Genomic DNA, 18,389 nt, shown 5'->3' on the forward strand with positions numbered 1-18,389 from the left:
GAACATTAATCTCACTCTGTTAGCCGCCCAGTCCACATCACTCGCTGATTACGTTTATCGGGCACACTTCCTCCATAACCTCTTCGTCTGCTGCCACTTTGACAGTTAATCCCACCACATCTATGGGTAACCCCCTGCTGGGCTCAGCCATCATTAACCTCTCCTACTGCCACAGTACCAATTCAAACAATTATTACAGCCAGATCCTGTCACTCATCTGGTGTTCTTAAAGCTGTAAATATATACAACCTCTCCCATATCAAATTCAGTATCACTGCTTCTCTTGGCCCTGCTGAATATAAGGTCTCTCTCAAATAAGACTGAACTTCCTCCGCAAAGCCAGAGCCCCAGCCCCCATCATGCGCACCTTCTACAGAGGCACCACCGAAAACATCCTGACCAGCTGCATCATTGTTTGGTACAGAGCCTGCACCGCATCCTGCCGAAAGACCCTCCAGTGCACAGTGAGAGCAGCTGAAGGATAATCGGTGCCTCTCTCCCATCCCTCAAGGACATTAACAACAACCAGCTCATGCGCAAGGTCCTCTGCATTGCTGGTGATGCCACCCACCCGTCACACAGCTTCCTGAGTCTGCTGCCATCAGGGAGGAGACTGCAGAGTCTGAGGGCCAGGACCAGCAAACTGGGGGACAGCTTCATCCACCAGGCTGTCAGGAAACTGAACTCTCAACCTGCTCTGCCCACCCTCCCCCTGCTGCTCACCAACCCATACTAACCAAGGACTCTTCACGCCCCCCACCCCACTACACATACTGTTACTAGACACTACTCACCGGACGCTATATACTGGTCACTGTTCACTGGACATTTATTATGTCTGGCTCAAAAGACTGTGTACTGTGTGCATATGTACAGTATAGACATATATTCATTCCACCCTTTCTGCACTATTCAACTCAGGGTAGCATCAGTTCCTTTATGTATATGGTTGTCATGCGCTATGTCATGTTCTTATGTGTCTACTTTGTATATATACAGGATATATTTTATTTTTTCTCTTTTATATTTTTAGATATTGTCAATGTTTGCACATTCTTGTTTACATTCTTTTTGTTTAGCTGCTGCACCGTAGACCTTTGAGGATGGTAATTTCAATCCTGTATTGTGTTGCACATGTCAGAATTGACAATAAAGTTGACTTGACTTGACTTGACTTGACTTGACTTGACTTGACTTTTATTCTTAATGTTTTCATTTCATCCACCCAGCTGGGCTTCTTGTTTCTGACAGAAACCTGGTTGAAGTCTGGCGAATACAGTCAGCTTCTGGAATTGTGTCCCCCTCATTACGAATTCTGTAGCTCCCCTCAGCTTTGTGGCTGTCTGGGAGGTCTAGCTCTCGTCTATAGAAACTCCCTCAAGTGTGTCCATATTAGTACTACAACTATCCTAGTTTTGAGGTGCTCATGTTTAAATATGGTGGCCCAAGTCCAGTCCTCTTTTTACTGGTGTATCGTCCCCCCAGGCTGGAGGCTACGTTCCTCACTGAGTTTACTGAGTTTCTGTCCTTACTTGTGATGAACTATGACAGAATTGTGTTCTCTGGTGATGTTGATTTTCATGTTGATGTTACATCTAACAGCAAAACCATTGAATTCCTCACCATTATGGATTCCCTCAATTTTGCGCAGTCTGTCCCTGGCCCCACTCATAGCCTTGTGTTCACGCTTGGTCTGAATATTCCCTCTCTAGCTATGGAAGACATGAGGATCTCAGATCATCTGTGCATTCGATTCTCCATCTTGCTTCATTTTATTGCCAAACCTTGTGATCTATTTCACACTCTCGCACAATACACACCTCTTCAGCTATTAAATTCTCTGAGGCCTTTGCAGCCTCATCTTTATGTCACAATGTCCTGGCAAGTTCCCCTTATATCACTTCCGAGGATCTTTTAACCCAGTTCAACTCTACCTGTGTTCTTATTTTAGACTCTGTTGCCCCCCTAAAGACTAGAAAATCTAAAATTAAAACAGCCCTGGTTTAATGCTGACACCCGCGCACTGAGGCGGTCACGTAGGAAAGCTGAAAGAAGATGGAAAAGTGACAGGCTACAAGTCTCATACGACATCATGAGGGGCTGTCTTAACACTCCTCAAAATCATTATTCAAAACAATTAACACAATTCTAAACCCTGTTGCTAACGCCTGCCCTGTGCCTCCCACGGTCAGTTGTGAAGACTTCCTACATTTCTTCATGAACAAAATTGAGAACATCTGATCTGCCATCTCACTTTTGACCCCTCCTCCTACCTGCCTTGCTCTGCTGTTCTAACTAATTTTAGCCTGTATCCCTGTATCCCTTGATACTGTTGACCATTCCCTCCTGCTGAACCAGCTTGGGCATCAGGCCGGTATTCAAGGCAGTGCCCTCCAGTGGTTTGCCTCCTACCTTTCAAACTGATCTTTTTCTGTTAACATCGGTAATCTCTTTTTTTTTTTTTTTTTTTTTTAAAAAAAACATTGGTAATCTCTATCCTCATCTGCTCCAATCACGTGCGGTGTACCCCAGAGCTCCATCTTAGGCCCCATCCTATTCGCAATACACTTGCTCCCTTTGGGCTCCAAAAGCACAACATCTCATATCATTGCTACGCCGATGATACACAGTTATACCTCCCGCTTGAACCTGGTCATAGTAATAGCTCCAAACTATGGATGGCAAATTATCACCTCCAACTGAATGACGGGAAGACAGAAGCAGTCTTTTTTGGCCCCCAAAACTCCTCTAAAGATATAAAAAACAAATCACTTAGGTCCCTTGTCGCCCAATCTTCACACTTCACATGAAATCTTGGGGTGATCTTTGACCAAGATTTAAAATTTGATAAACAAATAAATTCTGTGATGAAAAGTGTTTTTTTCCAACTACGATTTATTGCCAAGATTGTTGTAAATAAATTGATTTGATTTGATTAAATTTGATTTATGTTCAGTTTTTAACACATTCTCTGTTATTTGTTGATTTTGATACCAACAATGCTGAGAACTGAGATATTGCAACTGTCGAAAAAAAAAAATTTCTTGTAAACAATAAACAAAATAAATATAATTTGTATTTGTTTGTGTCTGTCTAATGCAGCCAACACAAAAAAGATTTTTCCTCAAATATTTCCTGATAATATTTGAAATTGTGTAAAATTTTAAGGGTGTCTGAAATCTTTTTAATAAGCACTTGTTAAGCTCTGATTTGATTTTAAATTCTGACAAAGATGACATAGGTGAATTCCCTCGATAAATAATACGGACACATTCCCACAGCTAAAAGTTCAATGTCCGGTGTACAGACGTGCTCCTTCACAGTTATATGAGCAGAACTACACCATTTCTTAGTTTAATAGTCGGCAATCCTGCCACCCTTCTTCTTACCACTCAGGAGCATGTCTCTATCCGCCCGTACAATCTTAAAGCCGGGTATTGAAGCACTGTGGTCTAGGAAGTCCGCATGCAGCCAGGTCTCAGTAAAACACAAAATACTGCTGACTGCATATGCACGCTGGGTCCTAACAAGCGCACATAGTTTGTCCATCTTATTAGCAAGAGACCTCACGTTCCCCATGAGGAGAGATGGTACTGCTGGTTTGAATTTCCCTCGGTGTTTCACTCATTCATTCCGGCACAGCATCCCGGGTACTTCTTCTGAATGTTAAGCAGAAATCTCAGGCCTCACTCTGGACATCACAGGGGACACGGACACCATTAGCATTTGCTCTCTTGAATACAGCAACAGACAACTGCTCTGCTAAGCACTACATCAAAAAAATAAATTCAGAAAATAAGTCCAGAAAAAGTCCAGCAAAATAAGAATAAAAGCAGCTTAAAAAGACAAAAAACAGCCATAAACTATTTGATTGGGTTTTGCTTTAAAAAAAAAAAAAAAAAAAAGACTACCCAAGAAAAATGAGAAAGTAACACAAAAAGAATAAATTAATAAGCTCACAACAACACGGAGATACTGAAAACCACTCTGTCAGGCACACAAAACAAAACAACAACAAAAAAAATACCATTAACCTCAAAGAGGCCATATAGCTGTGAACTGACTTGCGATTCTGAGATTTTGGACAAACAGAACACAGTTAATTTAATTCATTAGTGGTTTAATAGTGGCTTTTAGGTGGCTGAATACCCTCTACTGACACTGACTTTGCTTTATGGAGGCTGTATTTCAATGTGCAGGTCCACCATTGCACCTTGAGAAGAGAGATAACGGATCGTTTATAGAAAGGTAGTCTGTTATATAGATATCAAATTTGTTCAGGAAAGCCTGCGGATTATAGAATTCTCTTTATTTATTTATTTATATTTTGACTGTTTCCATTTTTGGGCAATGTTGCCTCTGATATACAGAGCAACAACAATAGAGACAGAGTAATTGTGGGGTTTTGTTGATTTGAGAATAACTTAATTTTATGTGCCCATCTGTCTGCAGACTGCAGGTATTTTTGAACACCTATGGCATCCAGACCCAGACACCCCAGCAAGTGGAGCCCATCCAGATTTGGCCCCAGAAGGAGCTGGTCAAGGTAACATTGGTCAACATCTCATTTTATCTTCTACTACCACTTATACTCACTAGGGGTGATGACAGCTGGAGCCTATCCCAGCTGTCATCTTTTTACCATCTACTTTTGCACAGTTACTCATCAGATTTTACATTACTAATTCATATTTGAACTGGGCTACTAACCCACATATCAGGGGTGGGTTTTACTCTAAATAATGTGTTTCTTTTAGACAGAAACAGAAATTAATATTTTCTACTTTGTTGGAGATGAATTTTCTCTGACACAGTATAGTAGTAGTAGTATATATTTATTGTGACACTTTCATAGCAATCTCACTGCACTGGTGTTTGTGTCACAGGTGACGGAAATTATTCACACAGCCCTTAGAGTTGTGAAGATATAACCCATTTATTATTATATGTCATTTTCACACAGGAGGCAGAAAAATAGCCACAGGTGTACTTTACAATGGAAAATTCCAAGGCACAATCCAAAGCCTGAGTTGCGTACTGTAAATCCCCAGTATCGTTTTTTATTATTATTATTATAAATCAGCATACTCTACAAAATGTTTTGGGTTCAGTATTATTTTATTAAAGCTGGATCCAAGAGTTCAAGTTCCACTGACTTGTTTTTAATCCCAGTGATGTGATAGTTGGACATTGCATGTATTCTTGTGGTACCATGGAAAAGCTACTTTAGCTTTTATGTGTAACAAGTCCAGCACTAGCTGTTATTTTTGTGCTGTCCATTCTACTTCCTTTATCCTTTGCAGATGACACTATTTGTACTGTCACATCTATGACACCAGGCACTACCTCCCTACCAATTTCTGCTTCACTCCCATCAAATCTGTCACTCAAATCCCATTCCCTCCTCTAGATACTGTCCCTCATCTGCACATCTGTTGTTTGAAATCTTCCATCTCTGCATCGCCCGTCTCTCCACTGTCACTCAAACCCAGGTCTCCTTATTAGCCTTCATTCCTCACCTGTCATGTCTGTCACACAGCATCTATTTTCCTTCCCATGTTCTATAAACAACTGTTTTTACTTATCACACAATCACTTAGGACTCGATTCTCTTTTCCTTTGCCTCTGTGTTTTCTGTTCTATATCTGTCCGATTTGCTTGTGGAACGACATTCTGTCTTCTAGGCCTACATCCTGGCTCACACTCATCATGTCTATTACAACAAATAGTTCTCCCCTAACGGTCTATCATCTGCCTTTGACCTATCATACCTCCTACTTTCCCTACTATTCACTGCCTGCTTCTGCTGTGTGGTGCTTAGATTCTCAGGTGGATATGCAACTGTGAGTCAGAGCGGGCGCTGTGCTGAATATTAAATCAGGAGCCCAGACAGACGTGCCTTCCTTGACAGAATCTGTTTATCTCAGTCACCACCATCTCTTTTGCTGCAGGCTGCATTTGCTCACCTCACTTCGTTTCTTGCGGCCGTTTGATTGTGTTGACAACAGCTGCCTGACGAAGGGAGAGTGGCAATTACATTTGCAATGTGTTATTTCCACCAGTGGACCCTAAAGCTTATCCTCGCAATTCACTGCTTTACCCAAAAATAGCCTTCCTTTAAGCTGTTTTACGTGTGGTAGTCATCATGAATGTCACTGTGGACAACAGTTTGCTTGTTGATTTATTCCACATGCTGCAAGATACAAGCAGCTCCTGTATTTGTCCAAATGAATCCCTAAAGAGATACTCAGGAAAAAGTGTTTGTTGGAGAGGTTAGGATAATGAGTGGAATATCAGATGGGGCAACAAAAACCAGCACACAGAAAAAGAATTTAAGAGAAACCATCTGTAGTATTTCAACAAACACGTTGGCTCCTTTAATAATGCCAATAAAACAGTGGAGATGATCACAGGAAGAACACAACCCCACACTTCCCCATCACCATGTGTGACTCTACAGTCAATGCTGAGGAGTCCTTTTGGTTCCTGGGCACCATCATCTCCCAGGACCTCAGATGAGAGCTGAACATCAGTGCCCTCATCAAGAAAGCACAGCAGAGGATGTACTTCCTGCAGCAGCTGAAGAAATTCAACCTGGCAAATACAATGATTGTTAAACCTCTTTTTGCACCTACTATACAAATGTATGAATTGAACAAACTTGAAATATTTTGTCATTTTATTACTTTATTTTGTTATGAATAATGTGCTGTCATCGTAGTATTTATGTTTTGTGGAAAATTTTAAATTCTATATACTTTATATATATTTTATATATATTTCATCAAGATATCTCTTACAAACATATTGTGAAAAATAAATAAATAAAAACAGTTATAAGATTTAGGGGGCAATCCTTTTTTCACACAGGGCCATGTAGGTTTGGATTTAGATTTCCCTTAATAATAAAGACCTTCATTTTAAAAACTTGTGTTTAAGTGTGACAAATATGCAAAAAAATAAAATACAAAATACAAAATGGGGAATAATGCAAACACTTTTTCACACCACTGTATGTACAGTGTACATAGACGGTGACAGTATCATTTTGACCTCTTTGGCAAGATGCTAAACCCCCACTTACGTGTTTACAAGTCCCTCTGCATATCAGCAGCTGCAGTAAAAGTAGTTCTGTTGTGCACTGTTGTGACTCAGACAGTTAAATATAAACTGTTTAGGGTACTGACCCAGCTGTGATAAAAATGTGTCCGAACCCAGAGTTTGTTACTGAGTAGTTAATTTTTCAGCACTTTGTATTCACTGCAGAAGAAACAACATATATGGCTTTCTATTAAGTTTCCTACCAGTTAGGCTTTGGTCACTGGAAATCTGTGGGAATGAAGGATCCTTTGATAAGTTCCCTGTGTGTTTGTCGTCCGTCATTGGTATTCTGCACATAGAAAGTGGTGGGTGCAGAGGTTCTTTCAGCCTCCCTAGGCTTTTCTTGTCTAGGTTTCCTCCTTGCCTGGGCAGTGATTTGCAGTGCCACTTAATCCTCAAATAATGTTTCTGTCCTTATAAATTTTTAAAATTTTAAAAAGATTACATTTTAGTTTGGTCCAGTCCTTGCTTTCTCTTACAGTGAAGCTGAGTGTGTCTCCACCCTTTGGTTGATGCTGTGTATTGCAGTTGGTTTGAGACGAGAATGTGGCAGGGAGGGCTTGATATCCACATGTCTGCACCTCCACTTGAGTGTGTGGGTATACTGACGCTGTATGATGGTAGACACATAAGACGGTATTTATTTATTTATAGGATTTGTGGAAGATATAAAATTTATAGCAATAAGCAGTCATAGGAGGTTTTACTCACAGGCACACCAGAGTGTTAGACTGGTAGCATGTTCACAATAGCAAATACTTCATTTCAGACACACACACGTTACTAGTAAATTGTGGTGACTGTGTTACATCACTGGGCTTCGATCCAGACACAAAAAATCAATATCCACCTTCTATCCCTTCACATCTTTGAATCACTGCATTTTGACAGCAACACAGTGGTAAGAACCGTTTATCTGTAGGACAAAATACATGCTTGCAAAACTGACTGGCCGGGGCTCCCATAATCTTCTTGTTGCTCACTCTAAATGCAGTTCAGAGAAATCTGAGGGGGAAACCCATAACCTTTTCCACTGTTATATTTTCTGGCTAATTAGTGCTGCACCTGGGAAAACAGATTTAAATTTCTTGTCATCTTTACATTTATCTGCCTGAAACCCCCTGTTTTTTCTAGTTTTTATTTCAGTTTTCATTCAAAATCATACAAACAGAATCCTATTCATCACATCTACTGCTTTCCAAGTTTTTCAATAAGATGCAGTGCTTGTAGGGACATGATAACAATTATGACACAACAAGGGAGACAGAGACTGTAATGACAGAATAAATAAAATAAAACACAATAATCTATTGTATGGGTTCCTCACCACAACAACATACCCATGGCAAGGCTCCACCTTCTAGTAATTATATCTTTTTGAAGTCTGAAGGAGTATGTTATTTGTTCCATTTGATATATTTCCTTTATTTTTTCCTTTCACATTGTATGTTGGAGGGTCAGGCTTCAACCACCTTATTGTAATGCATTTAATTGCATTGCTGTTGTTAGTATTATTTGTACAGTATTATTCAAGTTCATGCTCAAAAATATTTGGTAGCAATAGCTTATAAATTTCTTATCCCATTGTCTTGTTTGTACTTTTATCAAAAAATCTTCAATTCGCATTGGTTTAGCAACTTTGACCCAGTCTTTATGTTTTAACTAGAAATCCCTACACTGTAGGTACATAAAAAAATCTGTGTTTGGTAGCTAAAATCTCTCCACTCGCTGTAAATATTGAGATTAGCTTTCTGCCACAAAAATGTCTTTTAATGTGCTGTAGTATTTAACCTCACATTTCAAAAGTGACTTTCTGTCTCCATTTCTCTTGCTGTCTCTGCCTTTAGGTGAGAGGCGCTGCTTATAGTCACAGTGGGATAGCTGTCTCTTATGTCATTTTACTGATTGGCACACTGTTTAACAATCTGCATTTTTTGTTATTGATGTCATTGGTGGTACGCAGAGCTATGTTGGGCCTTTGTACAAAGGTTGGCATAGTTTTCTTTGCCTCAGGCTTTGTGAACCTAGGGCCTTAATTATTATTATTATTATAATTGCTACTACTACAAATATCACTTACTATACCTCAGAATCTCACTACAGCAGTGTTATCAGCTGCAGTGCCATGGGTGTGCTTGGGTCCACTAAGCACAGAGCATTATTGCCTCATCTCATAGGTGGTTCTGCAACATGGAGGTATTTTCAGCTTATGAAATGCAACAACCAAAATGCCTCAGTGGTACAGACAGATATCGGAATCATGCTTTTATTACCATGTGGAATAGAACTGTGCTGTATGACATTTCAAATCAAAAATTATATTTTTAATCTCAAAGCAGCACTGATGCAATTGCAGGGACTTGTTGAGGTTTTCTTGGTTTGCTAAAAGATAATGATGATGAATGTTGTGTTTACTGAAAGTATTTGGTTATCTCCAAATGTAAATATTTGTGTCTCTCTTTGCAGGCATACCGTTTCCTTGCTATCAATAGGAAGCTGGGGTTGAGTGGGCGTCCAGAGAGGCCAGTGGGCTGCATTGGGACCTGCAAGGTATTTTAATTTCACACAAAACCACCCACATGTACCTACACATCAGGACACTGTGTAGCTCTGCTGCACAGGTCATAGGTGACCACTAACACACATTGATCTGCACAAATTTCCTAGAGCTCCAAGGGTATGACAGCATCTCAAACTCAGCATAGAAACAGAAGAGTGTGTTTTCCCAGAGTTTGACTCCTCTTTTGGCATGCATCAGTAAATGCAGAACAGGTTTGGCTTAGTCTGAGGACCTATTGTTTTTTATTATGCTAAACTAAGCTGCTGGCAGCCAGTCCCTGTGTTGTGTTGCCTGGATATGTGCATATTATCTTGTTGTAGAAGTGAGTAGATTTTCACAGTCCATGTTTGTGTATGTGCTTATGTCTCATGTGATGTTTGCAGTTTGTCCCAAATAAGGGTCAGGACGACCACATAAGTAGAGCAGTAGCAGCTTTCTCAGACAAAGACATTGCCAAACAAATGAATACTGACACCCAACACATTTCTGAGACAATGTTTCAATGAAACACTTATGGGGAAGAAGGCAGACTGCCAGAGGACATTATGATCATCAGTGTGTCTGTACGGGTGTGTTCACCACCTGTCCACCAGATGCGGATGTGCTGTTTTCAGAAGTGGTTGTCTAAGTCCCATGTGTCACTTCTACAATTGATGTCTTGTTTCATACAGTGCCAGAATAATACACGCAGCTATGCTATGTATGAACCTTCTGTCTTCTAATACAATTGTGTGCACGTGTGTGTGTCTGTCTGTGTCCCTCCAGATTTATCGTATCCTGGGCAAGACAGTGGTGTGCTACCCAATAGTGTTTGACCTAAGTGACTTTTACTTGTCACAGGATGTTATGCTGCTTATTGATGACATTAAGGTAAGTCAGGTTCACAGGTTTTTGATGCTGTGGCTCCTCAGTTAGACACATTTTATTTGCCTGTATAACCTAAATAATTGACCCAAGAGGCAATTAAGAATGGCAACTGGATGTGTAGAGTTTTTGAGAAGACATTTCGCTCCTCTTCCAAGTAGCTTCTTCAGTACTAAGAGACTGGTGGGGTTGAGGTTTAAATAGGAACCTCTGTGGGTAAAACTAGAAACTGGTGCCATTAATTGCCAAATAATGGCTAGATCCTTACCTGTTGTTAACAGAGGGGAGTAGTCCCTAAACCATTTTCCCTATGAATGGTGCTCTAACAAAGATATTGTCAGCTAGAGGCTCCTGTCTCAAGGTGTGAATTGGGTTGAAACTTCTTGGGGACAGAAGTTAAGACAGTCTTAACTGAATTGTAAATTGGTGGCACATTATATCTCAGTCCACCTCCTCTGTTAAAAGATGGTTTCTACAATTTAACATTGTTATCTTCAAAGGAGTGTCTTTTGTCAAAATCACATGTGTCTACACTATTAGAAATGTTAGCCAGTGCTGAGTTTTTACAAAGACCCCTTATTCAGTTCCTGAGATGGACAGTTTTGGTAACATTTAACATGGTTATGGCTAAGTATCTTAATTATTTAAAGTTACAACATTACAGTTAAAACATACAGAATCACAATTCGATTTTAAACACATTCCGATGATATTAACACATTAGATTTTAAATTTTAGAGTCACACTGACTATGACCAGATTTGTGATATGGAATACTTTTGAAATGCTATTTTATATTCTGTAACTCTCAAAAATCTTTACACAATCTTTAGTTCATTTAGACAGCAAAGGAGTCTGATGTCAGAAATCCCACTGATTCAGTTATTGCAAAAAGAACAAACTGAAGTATCTGAACCAGCAGCTCATCTATGCCAATCTGAATATGGTGTCTGTGTGTGCAGAACGCTCTGCAGTTCATCAAACAGTGCTGGAAGATGCAGGGACGTCCACTCTTCCTGGTTCTCATCCGCGAGGATAACATCAAGTAATATACACTCTCCATAACAGCTCTGTTAAATATTTTGTTGGTCTTCCTGTTGTCTGATATAGCTTTCTTGAAGTATTGTGCCTTCTCCCATCTCTCCATGCATCACTCATCACTATATCTCTATTTGTTCTGCCTCATCAGAGGGAGCCGGTTCAACCCAGTCTTGGACATGCTGGCCTCGTTCAAGAAAGGCAACATTGGAGGGGTCAAAGTTCACGTTGACAGACTTCAGGTTTGTAGAACCTGTTAGCAGAATACATTTTTCTATTGCCAGTGCTTAATTAAAGCTTAAATCAAATTTTGAACTTGCAAACAATATATAGTCACCAAGGATGACAAAATACATAGAGTGTGAGTTTTAGTGTGGCCCAAAACGGGTATTTGGGCAATATATGAAAATAATAATAATTAAAATTATAACAAATTAAATGGGTGACTCTGCAGAGCATTTATCAAAGGGCATGTGCACATACCATCACTTGACATAACCTCTTTAACATGCTTAAGTCCACCCACCTTCAAATAAAATGACCTAACATTGACCTTAAAATTAAGTTATGGCTGGACAAGTTGATAATACTACCTATATAATGCAGCACACTAGCTTCAAATTAAGTAGAGAAGGTTGAATCTAATGTGCAGACCTATCATGTATGACACTTACACTAAACTACAGACACTTTTACTTGTTTGTTGTTTGTTTATTTGTTTCTGTGACATGATTTAGTACGAATCAGCAGCAGAAGGCTGGGGGGATTGGGGATCAATAGAGTGGGGAGCCACAAACATTATAGCACCAGTACAACCAGCCCAGAAAATCCCTAAACATCTCATTTCGTGAATGAATTAGTTAATTAAATACATTTACATAACTGCTGCGGTGCTCTTCTTTACATCTAGCACATAGCAGGCCTAGGCAGCCAATCACACAAGGCATTAGCCGAAATATAATAGATTTCATTACATTGCCTGAGTGTCCTTGAAAGAATGCCAAGTGAGTGTTTAATTGGTAATCAAGCAGTGGTTTGTGCTTGCAGTTTGTGATGAATAGCTTTGAGGTATGTTTTATGGAATTAATGCAAGAGAGTGGTTAGTTGTACCTGGGGGTGTCACTGGACAATAAACTGGGCTGGTCCACCAACACAGAGGCCGTCTACAAGGGCCTGATCCGCAACAAGATGCTGCAGATATTCTATCAGTCTGTTGTGGTGAGCACTATCTTCTTTGCTGTGGTGTCCTGGGGTGTGGGCATCAAGGCAAAGGACGCCAACAGACTGAATAAACTCAGCAGAAAGGCAGAGTCTGTTATTGACTCTAAGCTTGTCACCCTGGAGGAGGTAGTGGAGGACAAGATTCAATTCAATTCAATTTGGTTTTATTTATATAGCGCCAATAACAATACGAATCGTCTCAAGACTCTTCACAAAAACCAACCTGCAACCTCCAGAGCAAGCCTGAGGGCGACGGTGGCAAGGAAAATCTCCCTTATAACAGGAAGAAATGTTGAGCAGAACCCAGCTCATATGGAAGGACCCATCTGCTGAACGTCAGCCAGGTAGTAACAGAGAAGATAGAGAGAGAAGAAGAACAGGAGAAAAAGATAAACAAACTTCTGTCATAGATACATACATCAGGCTGAAGGAAACATGTAGGATCTTGTAATATAGCATATAGCTGATGATCTATGAGACAGTTTGTGAGTATAACAGGAACCATGGGCAGGTTGGTGAATTGTTCATCCAGGTAGGAGTGGACAACTGGAGGAGGCCATGACGACTGGGGCAGATGTAGTTTATGGAGCTCCACAGGTCTGATACACAGCACTCCAGATCACAATGACTGGGCTGGTTGTTGAGGCCATGGCAGCGGATGTAGCTTAGAACTCCACAGGTCAGATATTCAGCACTCCAGACCAGAGACCCTCACAAGAAGATGGAGGGGGAGGGGAGGAGAGGGGAGAGAGTGAGACACAGTGGTTAGTAAATTATAAGAGATAGAAAATAAAATGATAAGATATTAGAGGACAGGAGCCAGAGAAGAAAGAGGAGAGGACAGGAGCCAGAGAAGAAAGAGGAGAGGACATGTCCCCAGTGCATCATCCCCCTGCAGCCTAGGCCTATAGCAGCGTAACTAAGAGATGGTTAAGTCCAGCCCTAACTATAAGCTTTGTCAAAAAGGAAAGTCTTAAGCCTGACCTTAAATGCAGAGACTGTGTCTGCCTCCCGAACCCAAACTAGGAGCTGGTTCCATAGGAGAGGAGCCTGATAGCTGAAGGCTCTACCTCCCATTCTACTTTTAGAAACTCTACTAGTTAGAACCACTTAGAGATCGTAGTGATCTGTTGGGACAGTATGGTACTATGACGTCTTTCATATATGATCGAGCTAGGCCTTTCAGGGCCTTGTATGTAAGGAGGAGGATTTTAAATTCAATTCTAGATTTTAAAGGATCCAAATGAAGAGAAGCTAATACTGGAGTAATATGATCTCTCTTGCTAATTCCTGTCAGTGCTCTTGCTGCAGCGTTTTGAATCAATTGGAGGCTTTTTAAAGAGCTACTTGGACAGCCAGACAGTAACGAGTTACACTAATCCAGCCTGGAAGGCACAAATACATAAACTAGTTTTTCCGCATCACTCTGAGAAAGGATGTTCCTAATTTTGATGATCTTACGAAGGTGAAAGAAAGCAGTCCTGGTCACCTGCTTTATGTGAGAATTAAAGGACATATCCTGCTCAAATATAACAGCAAGGTTTTTCACAGTAGTACTGGAGGCCAAGGTAATGCCATCCAACAAAAGCAGGTGATGAGATACTGAATCTCTGACATGTTCAGAGCCAAATACAATAACTTCTGTTTTGTCTGAGTTTAAAAGTAGAAAATTACAGGTCATCCAAGCCTTTATGTCTTCAAGGCATGCTTGGAGTTTAACCAGTTGATTAGTTTCATCTGGTTTCATGGATAAATATAGCTGGATATCATCTGCGTAGCAATGGAAGTTCATGCCCTTTTCTAATAATGTTGCCTACGGGAAGCATGTATTGCAATAGCTTACTTATAGAAGAATCTCTCCGGCAGATAGGATTCAAACCATTCTAATGCAGGTCCTGTAATCTTGATCACACTTGGCCTCCTGCCCTCTCCTGTGGTGCCCTGAGCAAGCACCTAACCCCCAAGCACCTAACCCCTGCTCCCTCTGCTCTAATTGGAGCAAATGGATGGGTCAAACAGTATTTTTCCCTCGGGGATCAATACAGTATAAATTATTATTATTATTATTATTATTATTTTTGCTCTTGATCAAGTCTCTGTAGTAGAATACTGTGATCAGTAGTGTCTAATGCAGCGCTAAGATCTAGCAGGACAAGTATAGAGACAAGTCTGAAGCCATGAGGAGACTGTTGATAACTTTAACCACAGCCGTTTCTGTACTATGATGAGCTCTAAAGCCTGACTGAAATTCTTCAAACATTCCTGTTTAAATGGTCACACAACAGATTGGCAACAACCTTTTCTAAAACCTTTAGTGTTGTGATATGCACATTATTAAGTTACTCTTTTTCAGAATAGGAGCACAAGAGCCATGCGCCCACTAGGAGTTGAGGTTGCATATGTTGCATTTACTTTGATGGACTCTTCCGCCCCGGGTGTAGTCCTATGCTTGACCTCCAACCGACAGAGACCGTGATGTCTACAGATGAGTTCTAGATGTAGTGTTTATTTTGCCATCCTTTTATAAAGTGCAACTACGGCCAAGACATTGTCGAGTGGTTCTTTTCCAGTTGAAGTTACCACATTTAGAAATAAGGTTGGAAATTGGTCTATAGTTGCTAAAACATCTTAAGTAAAGGTTTAATTACAGCAGTTTTAAAAGACTGGGTTTGATTTAATATGGAGGTATTAATTTATGGAAAAACCTCCTTGAGCAATTTAGTTGGGATGGGATCTAAAAGACAAGTTGATGGCTTAGATGCTCTAATTATTGAAGTTAGCTCAGGAAGATACCTCTTCTTTACTGCCTTACTGCTATCACTCAGCACTCTCTTTTTTTCCAGCAGCAGCAGGCAAATATTTTTCAGCAAAAAATGTGCCAAAAACCCACATGAAACGTGTTTAGTGTCAGACAACACATTCACAAAATTAGCTGCTACATGCTCCCAAATACTTTCCAGTTATTTTGAATTTCCTCAATGGGGATCAAAAAAGTATTATCTTATCTTGAAGCAGATCATTCACTCTGTTGCTGAAGAAGTAATTAAAGGACCTTGACGAATAAACGTGACAAATGTGTAAACGGGCATCAATCTGCTGTAGCATTTACATTTTTAACATGTTTACAGGTTGATTTTGCTGCCTCCAAGTGATCACACAAATGAATGTAAATATATCATGTATCATTGTATGCTATATATTACAATATACTGCATGATGAATTGTTCTTCATATGTTCTTCGTCTGTATAAACTAATTACTATTACATCTAATTCCCAAAGTACTATTTTTTTTTCCATTTGCTTGAGGAGAAGTTCTTCTCAATGGAATTCTCAGCTGTGGTCACTATGAAAAAAACTTCATCATAAACAGTTCACTGCAGACATTTCTTAGTTACTTGCAGATTAAATTACTTCAAGTGTTTGAACACAATATATCCTCATGATGGAAAAAGCAGGAAAAATTAGCTTTGAAACATTGTGCTCTTCATCATGTCATTGTTTTATGGACCAGGATTGCTCTTCTCCACTCATCTTTTTTCTGTTTTGGAGCTGACTTCAGACAGAATGGTTAATATTACATTTAGACCACAGGAGGAGGCAAACTGAACTATGCTCTTTAATCCTACACAGCTATGCTTTTAAAATACTCAACCTTCCGTCATCATCATTACTGTGTTAGACATTCACACCTTACGGCAGCCATACATATTTGTAAATTCAAAACAGTGCGCTTAGTTCACATCTTACTTACTACTCCATTTGTTATTTTCTATGTTTTCTCACTTCTTGTATTTTGTCTGCTGTTAGTTTAGCCTTCACAGAGCTTTCCAGTATACCACTGTAGATCATCTTGTATATCGCAGTCTGCGTTAACAGAATAAACATCTTTTGTTTTGTTTTTTTCCCATCAACCTTTTAGACCCTGATATCTGGAGCTGTGGTGGAGCAGTTGGATTTTCTCCGTGTCAATGAGGCAGAGTAAGGGCTTCTCCTTATCTTTATGCAAACTTTCAGTTATCAGTGCTTTTCTCCAGTCATTAAAGGAGACAAAAAAATTATTTCACATTTTGTGACATTTACATCTCAGCATCAACACACTGATAATGCTTAAAATAACAAAAAATAAATAAATGGAATGTCAAAACCACAATTTTTGTTTGTTGCTTCAAATGTGGAATTATGCAAATTATATAAAAAGAAATTAAAAAATGGATATTGGTTCAACTCACTCCTTGCAAATAACTCAAATACATCTTGTCTGTTTTTGTTTGTGCACAGGATTCCTGAGTTTAAGAGCTTTGAAGAGCTGGAGCTGCCTAAGCACTCCAAGGTGAAGAGACAGACAAGCACGCCCAATGCCTCAGACCTGGAGCAGCAGCCAGAAATCAGTGTGCAGGAATGGCAGAATAAAACCACCAACGAGATCATCCAGAAGTTCCATGTGAGTTGATTTAAGAGAGAAGGGCTCACAAATATCCTTACATATTCTCTTCAATATATGTGAATGAATCAGAAGAACAAAAACAAATTCACCTATTTATATTCAAAGCATAACTATGGTATTCTGTAAGTATTATTCAAAACTTCAGTTCACATAGTAATATTTTTATGAAAGAAATGCCCCCGTAGAACATTAAACTTTAAAACAACACCCTTATAAGACATTTTAGACATTGTTCCCTTAGGCTAGGCAATATACAGTACAAAAGCTTTAGGCAGGTGTGGGGAAAAATGTTGTAAGTTAAAAATGCTTCAAAAAATATAAATAATAACTGTCTATCTTCATCGATTTACAAAATGCAAAGTGAGTGAACAAAAGAAAAGTCTAAATCACATCAATATTTGGTGTTACTACTCTTTGCCTTCAAACCAGCATCAATCTTATAGGTACACTTGCACAAAGTTAGGAATTTTGTAGTGTTGTAGACGCAGTGGATGATGTCCAGCAGTGCCATCAGCTCAGAACTGGCAGAAACCAGTGGGGCCCAGGTATACCCAATTACTGTCCAGAGAAGTCTGGCCAGAAGGAACAGCAGGTGCTCAGGTCTGACGTGTCAGCATTTGAGTTTGGCTGTAGCAGAAGGACATTTGTTCACAGAAGGGCTGGAGCAGTACAATAATGAGTGTCTGCAGGCAACAGTGAAGCATGGTGGAGGTTCCTTACAAGTTGGGACTTCATTTCTGCAAATTGAGTTTGCGATTTGGTCAGAATTAATGGTGTCCTCACTACTGAGACCCCAAACATACAGCCAAGGTCATTAAGAACTATCTTCAGAGGAAAGAATAACAAGAAGTCCTGGAACTGATGGCATGGCCCCCACAGAGCCCTGATCTCAACATCGTCAAGTGTGTCTGGGATTACATGAAGAGATAGAAAGATTTGAGGAAGCCTACATCCACAGATCATCTGTGGTTAGTTCTCCAAGATGTTTAAAACAACCTACCAGCAAGTTTCTTCAAAAACTGCATACAAGTGTACCTACGAGATTTGATGCTGTCTTGAAGGCAAAGGGTGGTCACACCAGATATTGATTTGATTTACATATCTCTTCTGTCCATTCACTACAACTATTAACACCTTTTAGTCCTTTGAGTTCCTATCT

At 39.8% G+C, this 18,389-nt stretch overlaps 1 protein-coding gene across 3 annotated transcripts in view; it reads left to right on the plus strand.

Moving 5' to 3' along the window:
- The window catches only part of phkb (phosphorylase kinase, beta), a 123,070-nt gene that overhangs the window by 80,287 nt on the left and 24,394 nt on the right, over positions 1–18,389 (plus strand). For all 3 annotated transcript variants that reach the window (XM_047580683.1, XM_047580682.1, XM_047580681.1), the window contains 7 exons: positions 4,453–4,546; positions 9,568–9,651; positions 10,427–10,531; positions 11,488–11,570; positions 11,715–11,805; positions 16,706–16,764; positions 17,065–17,227. In XM_047580683.1, the coding sequence (XP_047436639.1) occupies positions 4,453–4,546; positions 9,568–9,651; positions 10,427–10,531; positions 11,488–11,570; positions 11,715–11,805; positions 16,706–16,764; positions 17,065–17,227 (679 nt within the window). The remainder of the gene's footprint in view (positions 1–4,452; positions 4,547–9,567; positions 9,652–10,426; positions 10,532–11,487; positions 11,571–11,714; positions 11,806–16,705; positions 16,765–17,064; positions 17,228–18,389) is intronic.

The sequence above is a fragment of the Mugil cephalus genome, chromosome 3, assembly GCF_022458985.1.
Source record: "Mugil cephalus isolate CIBA_MC_2020 chromosome 3, CIBA_Mcephalus_1.1, whole genome shotgun sequence".
NCBI lineage: Eukaryota > Metazoa > Chordata > Actinopteri > Mugiliformes > Mugilidae > Mugil > Mugil cephalus.